This window comes from Brachionichthys hirsutus, chromosome 13 (assembly GCF_040956055.1).
Source record: "Brachionichthys hirsutus isolate HB-005 chromosome 13, CSIRO-AGI_Bhir_v1, whole genome shotgun sequence".
NCBI classification, from domain to species: domain Eukaryota; kingdom Metazoa; phylum Chordata; class Actinopteri; order Lophiiformes; family Brachionichthyidae; genus Brachionichthys; species Brachionichthys hirsutus.
In genome coordinates this window covers 9,304,309-9,316,394 of record NC_090909.1, presented here as the reverse complement: position 1 = coordinate 9,316,394, position 12,086 = coordinate 9,304,309, and the positions used below count along the sequence as shown (strand labels likewise).

General features: G+C 46.8%; 2 protein-coding genes across 2 annotated transcripts; one reads left to right on the top strand and one right to left on the bottom strand.

Moving 5' to 3' along the window:
• Positions 1–282: 282 nt before the first annotated feature.
• Positions 283–3,145, bottom strand: kdf1b (keratinocyte differentiation factor 1b). Its single transcript, XM_068747671.1, has 4 exons — positions 3,104–3,145; positions 1,269–2,214; positions 1,099–1,185; positions 283–377 (listed from the first exon to the last, which is right to left on the bottom strand). Exons 2-4 carry the CDS (start codon positions 2,191–2,193, stop codon positions 283–285), a joined length of 1,107 nt encoding a protein of 368 aa, XP_068603772.1. The 5' UTR covers positions 2,194–2,214; positions 3,104–3,145.
• Positions 3,146–5,684: 2,539 nt separating this feature from the next.
• zdhhc18b (zinc finger DHHC-type palmitoyltransferase 18b) lies at positions 5,685–11,681 on the top strand. Its single transcript, XM_068747605.1, has 9 exons — positions 5,685–5,941; positions 6,109–6,269; positions 7,380–7,538; positions 7,663–7,800; positions 7,946–7,997; positions 8,108–8,210; positions 8,333–8,442; positions 8,992–9,094; positions 11,373–11,681. The coding sequence occupies exons 1-9, from the start codon at positions 5,685–5,687 to the stop codon at positions 11,679–11,681; spliced, it is 1,392 nt and encodes a 463-aa protein (XP_068603706.1).
• The last annotated feature ends 405 nt before the right edge of the window (positions 11,682–12,086 follow it).

The following is a 12,086-nucleotide window of genomic DNA, read 5'->3' as shown; positions in this document are numbered from 1 at the left end:
ATGTTGGCGAATCATCGGTTAAAGCAATCCTTCAAAGACAGATATAATATTTATAAAGTGTAAATATCTACACACAGAGCCCTGAGTTCACTTCAGTCCTTCAGACAATTTGAACCTTCACATTTTCATGGCTTGGAATGCGAAAGCTCCGACCCCTGCGAAGACCTCGGCTCGGCCAGACGCCCCTTCTCAAACAGCGCTTGCCCTTCAACGTCCCGCGTGTGACCTTGAGGACACGCCATGAAACAAACAGCTCAAGCGTAACATTGCCAGCGTTGGGACTCATGTTCTCACAGAGCTGTGAAGGAGTGAGACGCCTGAAGAAGTCGTTTGCGTGTGTGAGGGAGAGGAGGTTGTTGGAGAACTCGAAGAATGATCTAGAAAAACAAAAGAAGACAGAGCATTCATGAAGAAGAGGAAGAAGCAGGCATTCCTTGTCCTCTTGTAACTTCAGGACACACACTTTTAGGGGCATGCTGGATATCTCTTACTTTATGGATGTACCGTTTGTAGGATTACACAGAAATGAATCGTTAAAACTTTAAATCCCATGTTGCACATCTTCATTTTGGGTCACAGTTTGCAGCTAGTGAAAGTGATTTTAAAATAAAATGTAACAAAAATCCAGACTTAAAATATTTCTTCTCTGTGATTACTCTGTTATCGTTATTCTCTTCCTTTCATTTGTCTTAAATAAGATCAAACACAACCAGTGTTGCCATTGCTACTTCCTCTTCCTCTATTTCAAATGACGTCGTCTGATTGTTCTTCTTCTGCTCTGGAGTGGAGAATTATTTTATCCTTCAGCATCGCTCGCCGTTTGTGTCATTGTAGAATCATTTAGGGCCAAATCCAACAGAAAAGACAATTCAATGAATCACAATTATTCCTATGACAATTAACCGTCAGCTAAAATGTCATAATGGCGGCATAAAAGTTTTTCCAGGAAGTTAAACCAGTGTTACCGAGCAATGTTTATTTAAAAAAAACAAACATAGGCACTCTTGGCAAGCACATGCACGGTGGACTTCCCCTGTTACACCAGCCAAAGGTTCAATTGATTGAACACTAAATGCAAATAAATGCGATATTTCTTACCTCCGTTTTTTCTCCACATTTCTCTGGCGAACTTGTCAGAAGAGGTTAGTTCAGATATTTGGATGTTCGGGCTTGATTTGTAGTCGTCTTGAGAAAACAGAGGAAATGACTTAGTCGTCCTTTCAGAGACAACGCAGAGCTAAGAAGGGAAAAAAAAACAAAAAACTTACTGTTGTTGCTGAACGAAAAGAAATCACTCTCCCTCATCGTCTCGTTCCCGCTGTCCGACAGCGTCCTCTCCCTCCTGGAGTGGGGCGGCCTCCTCTTTGTGCTCCTCCGAGTGCTGATGCGAATAATCCCTCGCACCAGGCGACACTCGGCCTCCTGCTCGTCCATTTTGTGCTCCTCTGCCAGCGAGTTGATGAGCTGGTTGATGGCCTTGCTCTTCTTCAGAAACACAGAGTCCGACGTGCACCTGGCCAACTCCTCGATCTGATATTCAGAGTAAAGCTCCAGCAGCTTCTTCGCGATCAGAGAGTCCACATTCTCCTCGTCGTCCTCCCAGCCGTCGAACCTCATGGACTCCTGAAGGGAAGGATGGCCGGGCTGCGTTCGACCACCGGGGGGGATCATATTCGGCGGAGGCTTGGCTTCAATATCTAAATACTCTCGGTCAACTTTGACCCCGGCGATGTGGACGTCTCCCAGCCAGTCTCCAGTGTCCTCATCCTTGCCGTCTCCCGGGTTCGCAGCTCGGAGGCTTATCTTCTCCGGTGCGTCTGGGGCGCTCTCGTTTGGCGTCAGGCACGGCGAGAGGACGGACCGCTGGCAGACCCGGTACAGCCCACAGGTCAGGACCCTGCACAGAAAGGTCCTGCAGCTCCTGGGAGACGTGCAGGGGTTGCAGGTTTGCACTGCGGCGGAAGGGTCCGACGGGGCAGCAATAAAGCCAACCGTCTCGTGGTCCTTCCCATTTGCGTCTTCCAGCTGGGCTTCGTGGACGCTCTTTGGGTCGGGGGTCGGGGGCGCGTCTTCCACCGGGTCCACACAGCGCTCCTCGTAGGATGACCTCCGGCTGCTGTTCCGACTGGGCCCGTGCCTGGAGCTGCCAAGTCCCGAGCCGCGTCTCAGACTGCCGGTGCTGCCGGCAGACATGACGCCGCCGCTCCAAGATCTCTAAAGGTGTGGCAAGAAAATGCGGTCAATTGAGGCGTAAGTGAGAAACAACATGGGTATTAAATGGCAGCACGGAAAGATGGCGTCTAGAAAAGCACGTCCTCCGCCTGGGAGGATCCAGAACAGCGTGGATGCCTGCAGTGACATCGCCGTCTACTAAAAACATCGCTTTAAGTTCATCGCCTCCGGACTGATTAGGAGTTGGATTAAGGCGTGATCTAACCCGACCCGGGCTGAGCTGCACGCTCAGCTCGGATTTCTCCTCATGACTCCAAACTGCCAGAACCTAAAACAATCGCTTGTCGTTTCCTGGTGCTGGGTGAAGTAGCCCAACTGGTTCTCTGGATGATGTGGAAGCGCACATAAAAAAGTGCATGTATGACATCAGCAAATTACTACCAATAAATGCTCAATTACCTCGTCCAAAAAAAAAAAGAAAAAAAGAGTTTTGTTTGTTTACCTGTCCTTGAAATATCGTGTGTAAAGAGTCTTTAATGGCATTAGCAGGTTCTCAAGGTTACGCAGCGAGGTTTATGCTTTAACATGGTGACGCTGATAAACTGTTAGATTGTTTTCTACACAGCCTGGAAGCTACTTTGCTAATTGTTTTTTCTGCTTTTGCTTTTAGTGACAACGACATTGAGCTGAAAAAGCAGCTTTAAATATCCGGAGATAAACAGTCTCTGCCGTGACGGCATATGTCGGGACGTCGGGGTTATTACGTCATAGTCCGCAAATTTAACCGAACAGGTGACTTTAAATGATTATTGTTATAAACGTCGCGCCACGACCGCCCCTCGCTCTTTGAAATGTTATTACTTTTCATGGCGACTTGTTGTCACCGCGGCTCTTTCCTCCATTAGAGGACTTCTCACCAAACATGACTCACAATGTCCGCGCTACGTCCAACCGAATGACTCAGAATCGGGGTCTCCTCCTCCTCCTCGCGTTAAACATTTCTCCTTTTTAATCTTTTTAATCCATTTTCAGCGTCCTTTTCGGCGACTCCGCTCCAAAAACATCTGTTTTTTGGTTGAGTTTTCAACCACAATCCGCGTACCTGAACATCAAGGTAGAGGAAACTCACCGCTGCCACCAGGTGGCCGCGGCGCGAGCTCGGGCTTCCGGTTAGGACATCAAAAATAAAACCGACACTTTAAATCGCGTGGCTTTATTTTACGCGGATTGTTTCCAGTCGAAATAACAAATCGGTGTTGTATTCCTATAACGTTGAAAGCGCCATTAAGGTAACCTTCCACACGCAAGGAAACCCAAAGTTTAGTAATTTGGGGTTTTATTTTGATACGATTTCCGGTGCTTTGCAGAAATCTGCCAGACAACAAATAAAACGTGTGCCCTTCAAGGCACGGAACAGAAGTGGAATCTGGTCAAAAGATACGTTTAAACCGATGTAACAGAGCTTTAACCGAGTCCATACTCATGAATATGTAGAGTTGTCGATGTGTTATAAAACTTAGGAGCATTTCTTCATTTTAAACTGGACTCACCTGTCCCACAGTGCCTTTGGACATTTTGGTTGCCTACTGTGCACCTGTTCATTACCTGCGCCAAAGTGTTGGAGGATATTATGTGATCCCTCATGTTTGTTTTTGCCTTCTTTACTGCAAAATATTCTCAAAATCATGCATTTATTTATTTATATATTAGAAATGTATTGAGGTGTCCAGTATGGACCAAATAATATATGGATTGTGAGCTGGTAACTGGAGAGGTGTCAATTCACCCCCTGAGCACTACCTATGTGCCCTCCAGCAAGGCATCTAACCTCAAAAATGCTTGGAGTGAAGCGCCACATGGCTGCGCTTCACTCCACTGTTTCTTCATTATGTCAACAGGCTCTTTGTGCAGGTGTGGGTTTGTGTGTGTCATGCAATTCAGAGTGTAAAAATAATTTCCCCACTGATATTGAATTAAAAATGGACAGACACAATTCAAATGCCAGTGGTCATCAACGGTGAGCCCATTGAAATTGTGGACACTTAGAAATAACTCGGAGTACATCGGGACAGTAAACTGAACTGGAAAAGGAACACTGATGCAGTCTTCAAAAAAGCTCAGTCCAGACTATTCTTCTTAAGAAAGCTCTGATCTTTAAAGGTGAGCACGAGGTTCTTAAATGTGTTTTATCAGGGCAGCATGGCCAGTGTTTTATTGTATGCTGGATTGTGTTGGGGTGGACGCATCACAGTGGAGGACAGGAACAGAATCAACAAACTGACTAAAAAAGGCTGGCTCAGTGGTTTGTCTGAGCCTGGACTCAGTGGAAATGTACAAATAGACGAGGAACAAAATTCAAAGTGTTCTGTATTTTAAGGACTATCAACTCCATAGTATATTCATGAACTAAAAAGCTCCTTCAGTGAGCAGATGGTGAACCTCCGGTGTTCAATTTAGAACTCTTTGGTTGCTGCTGTTGTATGGTTTTACAATGAGAATTTTATTTGAAGTTGTCTGTGGTTGAACGGTTTTTATTATTATTTTTATTTTTATATGTAATCGTTGTTTTTTCAAGAATGGCTATTTATTTGAATATTTTATTTGTAATTGTTCCTGTTTGTTTTTTATAATGAGTACTTTATTTTATTGCTATTTCATTTTATTGTTTCTGCGGTTGTATAGTTTTATAATGTGAATTTTATTTGAATTGTTATTGAGCTGTTGCACTGACGCTCCAGTGGGCTGTAGCAGAGTCCGTATAATGATGATGTTGTCTGTGCTTTTATTGTGTTTATTGCTTTTATTATTTATTGTATTGTTGTTTTTTTTATTAATTTATTTTAATTTCATCGGATTGATATTTTTGGTACTGCTTGACGAATGTTTGGGAGTCATGACATTTTAATTTCCACATTTGGGGATTAATAAAATATATGCATCTATTTTAAATAAAGCTTTTCTGTCTTTCCTCATTAAAGTACAACTTCGGAAGTTTGGAGAGGTGAAGAAAAAGACGAGCAAGAACATCTTTATCTTGTTTCTATTGATTTCAATTTTAATCCAGCAGATGGCGAGGATCGTTTATTTTTGATGCACAATGCCACTGGATACCATAGAAGAAGTAGCAGCTGACAAAACCAACGAAGAAGAAGTGGCTAACAAGCTAGTAGAGGGCTAGAGGTAACGGTGCTTCTTGTTTACAGATGTTAAGACTTTGAATGGCGCAGCTAACAAGCTAACAAGCTAACAGTGGCCGGTGGGTCGTAGCCTGAATGTTTTCTTTTCTGGAGAAAGACTTCAAGAGAAATTAGGGGACATGGGAAATTACAGGAATATAATCTCGAACTCGGGGCTCCCGTATTATTTACAACTGGACGGTCGTAGTTCGGGATTAGGCGGTTTTCGACGGAGAACGGCGGCGTCCAGCTGCGTCGAACAGGAGAGGCGGTGATGCTGGCGACACACCCTGGATGTCCGAATCGGGAGGCGGCGGCGAGGATACACGTTAAACGATGAAGAACTGCGAGTATCAGCAAATCGACCTTCAGGCGCTTCCGACATCAACAGCGGCGCGTCCCCCCCCTCCCCCCCAGCACGGAAACGACAAGAAGAGCGAGGAGCCGAAAGGACCGAGGAGGAAGTGGGAAGTTTTCCCGGGAAAGAATCGTTTCTGCTGCGATGGGAGACTCATCGCAGCCCGACAGAGTGGCGTTCTGCCCCTCACCCTGGGCCTCATCTTCCTCACGAGTGGATTGTTCTTTATATTCGAGTGAGTCCATGTTTCATACTCGGTCTCAGTGGGTTCAGTGGTGGTGGGACTGTCTGTTGTATCAAGCAAGGCTTTTTGTTTTTTCCTCTGAACCCCCCCCAGCCCTTGAAGTGGTCGCCATTCTCAGTAATCCATTCCTGCTCTGCCTTCTCTGCCTCCTATCACAGCTGCCCCTTCCTGGTCCGGCACCTGACCGGCTGCATTCCTGCGATTGGAGGAGGCCTGTTTGTCTTTGTGGTCGTCACCCTGCTGCAGACCAGCTTCTCTGACCCGGGTATCCTCCCCAGAGCGACACCAGATGAGGCTGCAGACATTGAAAAACAGATTGGTAAGCACCCCCCCCCCCCAAATACTATTCCTCCCAGTTGAAGAACTCCCCTACATTTCTTCTTGAGCTCGACTCGTTCCATTTCTAGATGATCAGTGGACTTTTATTTGATCTAAAGGCAAACAGCAGCCGATCATAAATAGATGTGCGCCAGGCATAGGCACTGAGATAACGCAATCATAAGTACCCGCCCACCTCATCGCTGATAGGCTGGCTGAAACATCCCGATGTTTACGGTGCGCAGTGCAAACAATGGGAGCCGGAGTCACACGACAGTAAAACCGGCTCAGCCAGGTCAAGGTCACGCCGCCATAAAACAAGAAAACTAAAGCGTGAACAGAGAAACGAGCCGACTGTTCTTATTAAAGCCCGACTGCTTCGGGAACAAAACGCGTCCTCGGTCTTTGTGCGGCGCGTCTGGGTGAACGCAGGCTGGCGTGACTGGGAGCTGCTGCCTCCTCTCATAGAATCACCCACCGCTCCCGTTATTCTGCAAAGACGCGTGTTCTTCCCGTGTAGGAAGCGTCCTGCGTCTTCACGGAGAAATGACATCTAGAGTTCGCACTGGGAGATTTGTGGAGTTCCTTGAAATCATTGCGATATTATGTCTCCTTTTCATCCGGACCCTGCTGTCTAAAGTTAAACTCCTGCTCCTGACTCGCGTTGAGGCGCTGGCAATGTGAATGAATGAATATATTTATGAGATAGAATGTTAGAGTACAAGTACAGTCACACAGTAGCATGTATTACAGTACAAATAAAGTCAAACATCCTGTCTGAGAGGAGCATTTCCAAAAAGCCCTTGCGGTCTTGTTTCCGTTGAAAGTCCTTCGTACATAAATCATCCACAATTAACAATACAAATTTAACAACACAAATAAAAATAAAACCATGTAACATGTGGCCCAGCAGCGTTTTTCTCGGTCCTGCTATGCAGAGCATTTCACCTGCTGCTCTTAACAACTACGTTTCCACAAGTTCTTCCGAAAGGAATTCTTCATTTGACAAAACCTTTTGAACGCATACGAGTACCCGAATAATTCCAGGCCGTTGACAGTGACTGTTCAATCAGGATGTTCGTGGCGTGCGCTGTTCTCTTTCCTGTCGCAGACAACACTGGCAGCAGCAGCAGCGGCGGCTACCGGCCGCCACCGCGCACCAAGGAGGTCGTCATCAACCAGCAGCCGGTGAAGCTCAAGTACTGCTTCACCTGCAAGATGTTCCGGCCTCCGCGCACGTCTCACTGCAGTCTGTGTGACAACTGCGTGGGTGAGCTGTGGGACGCGCTCTGACACAGCTTTACCCATGATGCCTCACGCAGGAAGGCTTCGTAGGGTCATTTCGTCAGTGTGTATCGCAGCGTTTCCCCTGACTGCACCTCCGTCTGTTCCAGAGCGGTTTGACCATCACTGTCCGTGGGTGGGGAACTGCGTCGGAAAGCGCAACTACCGCTTCTTCTACGCCTTCATCGTGTCGCTCTCCTTCCTGACGGCGTTTATTTTTGGCTGCGTGACCACGCATCTCTCACTGCGTATGTAGTTTTGTCGTCTTCTTATCTGCCGGCGCGCTTCAGAATGTGTGAAAACAGACTCGTCTCTGTGATCGCTCGGCTGCCCGACGCCGTCTGCAAACACAATCTGAGCCTCATGATGGCGCCGCTTTATCCTCTCCTTTAGTGGCTCAGGATGGAAAGGGGCTGGTGTTCGCTCTGCAGGAGAGTCCAGGCAGATATCCTTCAATTAAAAGCTGTAAAGAGTTCTTGTGCGAGTGAACGGTGACTAAATGTCTTACTTCATCATCCTTCGATTTCAAGAGTTCTCCTTGACCTGATCTTTCACTGCTGTGGAGCTCGTTATCTGTTTCTTCTCAGTCTGGTCCATCTTGGGCCTCTCAGGCTTCCATACGTACCTGGTTGCGTCAAACCTGACCACTAACGAAGACGTGAGTGCCGCCTTGAGTTGCGTGCGTAAATCACAATCTCGAGATGAGTTGTTATCCTGCAGAAAAACTCAAGAGTCTGAATGAAAATACTCGACGTTCTATTTAACATCTCTCTGTATCAGATCAAGGGCTCCTGGTCAGGGAAGAGTGGAGAGGACGCCACCAACCCGTACAGTCACAAAAGCATCTTGATCAACTGTTGCACGATGCTGTGTGGACCCATGCCTCCCAGGTTGGTCCCAAATCGTATTCATGAAAGAGGAAAGGGCTCCGAGCACGACTAGATTTATGGTTGGTGGTATTTCAAAGCGGCTGTGCTCATTGAGACCCCGATCTGGTGTTTTAAGGACGCTTTACGTCCGCTTGTTGCAAACTTTCTTTGCAGTTTGACACAAAGCCAATATAAAAATGTGAAGACAAAAAAAAATAAAACACTGAACCAGGATCAAAAAGAGGAAAACTGTTTTGGTTTGGATCAGATTGAGCCCGGATTGTTTTTAACATCCGTTACGTGTTCACCGGTTCCGACTTGGTCGGTACTCGGGGTGCAGGTTTCTGCTAAAACTGCTTTGCCCCCTTGCGTGTCGGCGGTTTCCACGAGAGAGGAGATTAATTTGGTCGTACTGATCTGAATCTGCGCGTTCAAGTGTCTTTACTGAAAGCTTCCCAGTGAAGCCGGACAAGGCCGGTAGAGGCAGGGCTCACGTCCCTCATGGGAGGGATGTGTTCATTCGTCAGTAGGGACACACGCTGAACTCACCGTCTCCTTTTTGTCCCTCAGTTTGATTGACAGACGAGGATTCCTGCCTAAAGACGAAGCCGTCCAGACATCCGTCACAGAACTCGAGCTGCCCGCTGCAGCCACAAAGAAGGACGTGAATGTGGTAGGAGGGGCTCTGCTGACTTTTGGGTTCCAGGGACCCCCCCCCCCCCCCCCCACACACACACCTGACAGAAGCCTTGTTGTCTTGTTGTCCTGAACCACTTGGCACCCTTTCTTTTTAATCCATTTTCTCATGATTTATTCACAATCAAGCTGCTTGCTCTTTATTCAGGGTCTTTTATGAGTAGAAACGAGAGTTGTGGGAAATGAACGCTTTTCGTTTCCCCTGGCAGAAAAAGATATTAAAAATAACTGGCGTTTTGTTGTCGCTGAGACGGAGACTGTTACCAAGTCAAAGAGGAGCTGTTGGACATTTTGGCAGCCAGACGGCTGGTGGTTCATTTCATGTCCACATCTTTGTGTGGAGATGCTCTACATGAGGGGGACTGAAGGAAGCCTCTTCTGCACCAGCAGTTCTGTACCCTCGTTTCTCTTCATGCCTCTTATAATATTTTAATTTCTCCATCATGTTTTTATACTTTCATTGTCTGATTTGTGAAACTGTAATAAAGCATTTGTGTTTTTTTTAGTCCATGCTGCCCATTCGTCTGTTCATGACTTTATCATTTATTCATTTCCCTCCAAATGTTCATTTTGGGTTCTAGCTAAATGTTCTCACTCATCTGTCTGCAGGCTCCTCGTCTCTCCTCCCTCCTTGTCCTAACCTCTTCTGTGTTGTGGTCTGTCTTCATCCTGCCTCATCCTAGGAGGAGACATGCCTAGACTTTGCTGTGTCCTGCTCTGGCTGATTGAGCCACTGTTAGTGCAGGAAAAGCAGGGCTTGATCTCGGTAAGGCTGTTGAGAGGACGGGAAAGTAAACTTTGCCCCAGCGCGGCGTCGGGATGCGCCGTTGGCTTGCTGCTGCGCCACTGCACGGCTTTATGCACATGCTGCCATGTTCAATACCCTGCAAATGCATAATCGATCAAGGATACGGGGTGCGCTGCGTATAAAATGAATTTACGATGTTTAGATCTGTAGTCGACGCATAAATGATTCCAATTGACTGCTTCTGTGTTATCTTTAAATGTGGCCTTTTCAAGTTCCTGTCAAGTTGCGAGCATATTTGAAACAACATATTGGCCATGATAAAATTCTCAAGGCATGGTCGGATGCATTTGTGTGAGGAAAGAGCAGCTCCACATTGGGGGAAACAAATTAGAGAGTGTTGACGTGTCGTGATCGCGGGCTTTGCTGAAAGCCAGGCTGGATCGGCCTGGAATGAATGAAAGCGTCTTTGCAGTGCGAACTGAGGTTATATGTACGGACCTTCAGTTAATGTAAGTAATGACAAAAATGACTCGGCCATCATCCACGTTTAGAGTTTATCGTAGCTTCAAAGCTGAGGATATGACCGGTGAAAACACTGGAGAATTTAGCTAAAGCTAATAAACGGCAGTGACATTAATTAGAATGTGTCTAGATTGGTTTTTAATGAACCTCCTCTTTGAGTCTACATCTCATTAATAGCTCACACTGCACTGCAGGGGTGTGGATTTATTCCACTGCTACAAGTAGCTTTCATTTAATCTCCTAATTTACTGTTTCCCAATCATTCTAATGCCTATTACTAACCCATGACATTCTGACTTAGTGTTTAAATCACGGCGGGCTCCTGTTGGTGCCTGAGGTCCAGCGTTGTTTGCGGTAAATGCAAAGCTTTCATGACAGACGCAGGTTTTGAAAGACGTTGGATGTCACCCAGGCTCTGCCAACCTGTGCCGGCTGCATGGCGGCATGGAATGCGTAGGACACTAAAGACATACGCAGGAATAAATAGCAGGATATTCCTGCATCTGTTGCCTCCGCTTTGACCAGTCATTTGCAATAGCACCAACTGATGAATAACTTTATGATTTTGTTCCGAATCAACCCAAAAATAAACATTTGTGCAGGTATATGAAACCAATGAAAGTTTGAGCGCTAGCTCTCAAATACTGCGTTAAAATGTCCCATTGAAAATACCCTTTTTGTTTTTTTTACCTGGTTCAGGTGAGATCTCCCTGTGCATGTGTCTCGCCGACCTTTCACTCCCACCCATCTTCCCCTCATGTACATGTCGAACATAATTTCTTGCATTTATCTAACCAAATCTGTGTTTACCATGTTTCTCTGGGTTGGCTGTGAATCTCCACGGAGGCCTTTGGAACAAATCCCTTTGGGATCTCCTGCTTCCGACCTGATTGCCGTGCCTTTCGTTAAATCATGCGCATCTGTACCTTGACTTGGTTCGACTCACTCGACCGGCTTGTCTCCTGTCTGTCTCGTGCCTCCCCAGTGCACACGGGGAACCAAGGGTCTGCTCGAGTCAGCCGCCCTCTCCCCGCTCCTGCCCGCCTCCTGCCCTCCAGACAACAGCTCTGACCCCTCACCGGAGATCCCGCCGACCTTTGGGGCCCGCGTTTCTGCCCGGCACCAAGACGATGCCTGTCCTCCACGTCACGCCAAGAGGAAGTCGAAGAAGAGCAAACGAGCTGCTTTGCATATTCGGAACCCGTCCTTCAACGCTCCCTCGTCCTCTCCGGACGCTGGGCCCAGCGCAACCGTCAGGGGCCACAAAGGGGCCGGCTTCTCCTCTGTGCGCTGATGTCGCTCGCTCAAGTAAAACACTGTTTGACGCTTGCATGCAGTAATGAAAGTCTTGGCTCTTGAAGATATCTGAGGGGGGGCGACAATCACACAGTAACGCAAGAGGAGATGGAAGACGGCCTTGGCTGATGAAACTTAGTCTTTGGTGTTTAAGCACATGAAAACGTGAACTGCTTGAGATGTAGGAACTGGATGTTTGATTGTTCTCATGTAAAACATGAGTTTTACCAACATGTCAGATCCACCAAACATCAGTTTGAAGTAGATTAAAAAGCTCCCAGTGGGGGGAAAAAGATCGGAATAGGTTTGCGTCTGTTTGTGCTTGAAGGGGACATCCACTCAAATATAATATGTGATCGTGTATTTAGTTTGTATAACATTATGCAGCTAAGTTTTCAGTGTC

Bases quoted from the DNA above. Each gene is read 5' to 3' on its own strand.
- zdhhc18b (XM_068747605.1), top strand. From the start codon at position 5,685: ATGAAGAACTGCGAGTATCAGCAAATCGACCTTCAGGCGCTTCCGACA. The intron at 8,443-8,991 runs GTTGGTCCCAAA...TTTGTCCCTCAG, and splicing joins TGTGGACCCATGCCTCCCAG to TTTGATTGACAGACGAGGAT. The intron at 9,095-11,372 runs GTAGGAGGGGCT...GTGCCTCCCCAG, and splicing joins CAAAGAAGGACGTGAATGTG to TGCACACGGGGAACCAAGGG.
- kdf1b (XM_068747671.1), bottom strand. From the start codon at position 2,193: ATGTCTGCCGGCAGCACCGGCAGTCTGAGACGCGGCTCGGGACTTGGC. The intron at 1,186-1,268 runs GTAAGTTTTTTG...TGTTTTCTCAAG, and splicing joins CTTTTCGTTCAGCAACAACA to ACGACTACAAATCAAGCCCG. The intron at 378-1,098 runs GTAAGAAATATC...TTGTTTTTCTAG, and splicing joins AATGTGGAGAAAAAACGGAG to ATCATTCTTCGAGTTCTCCA.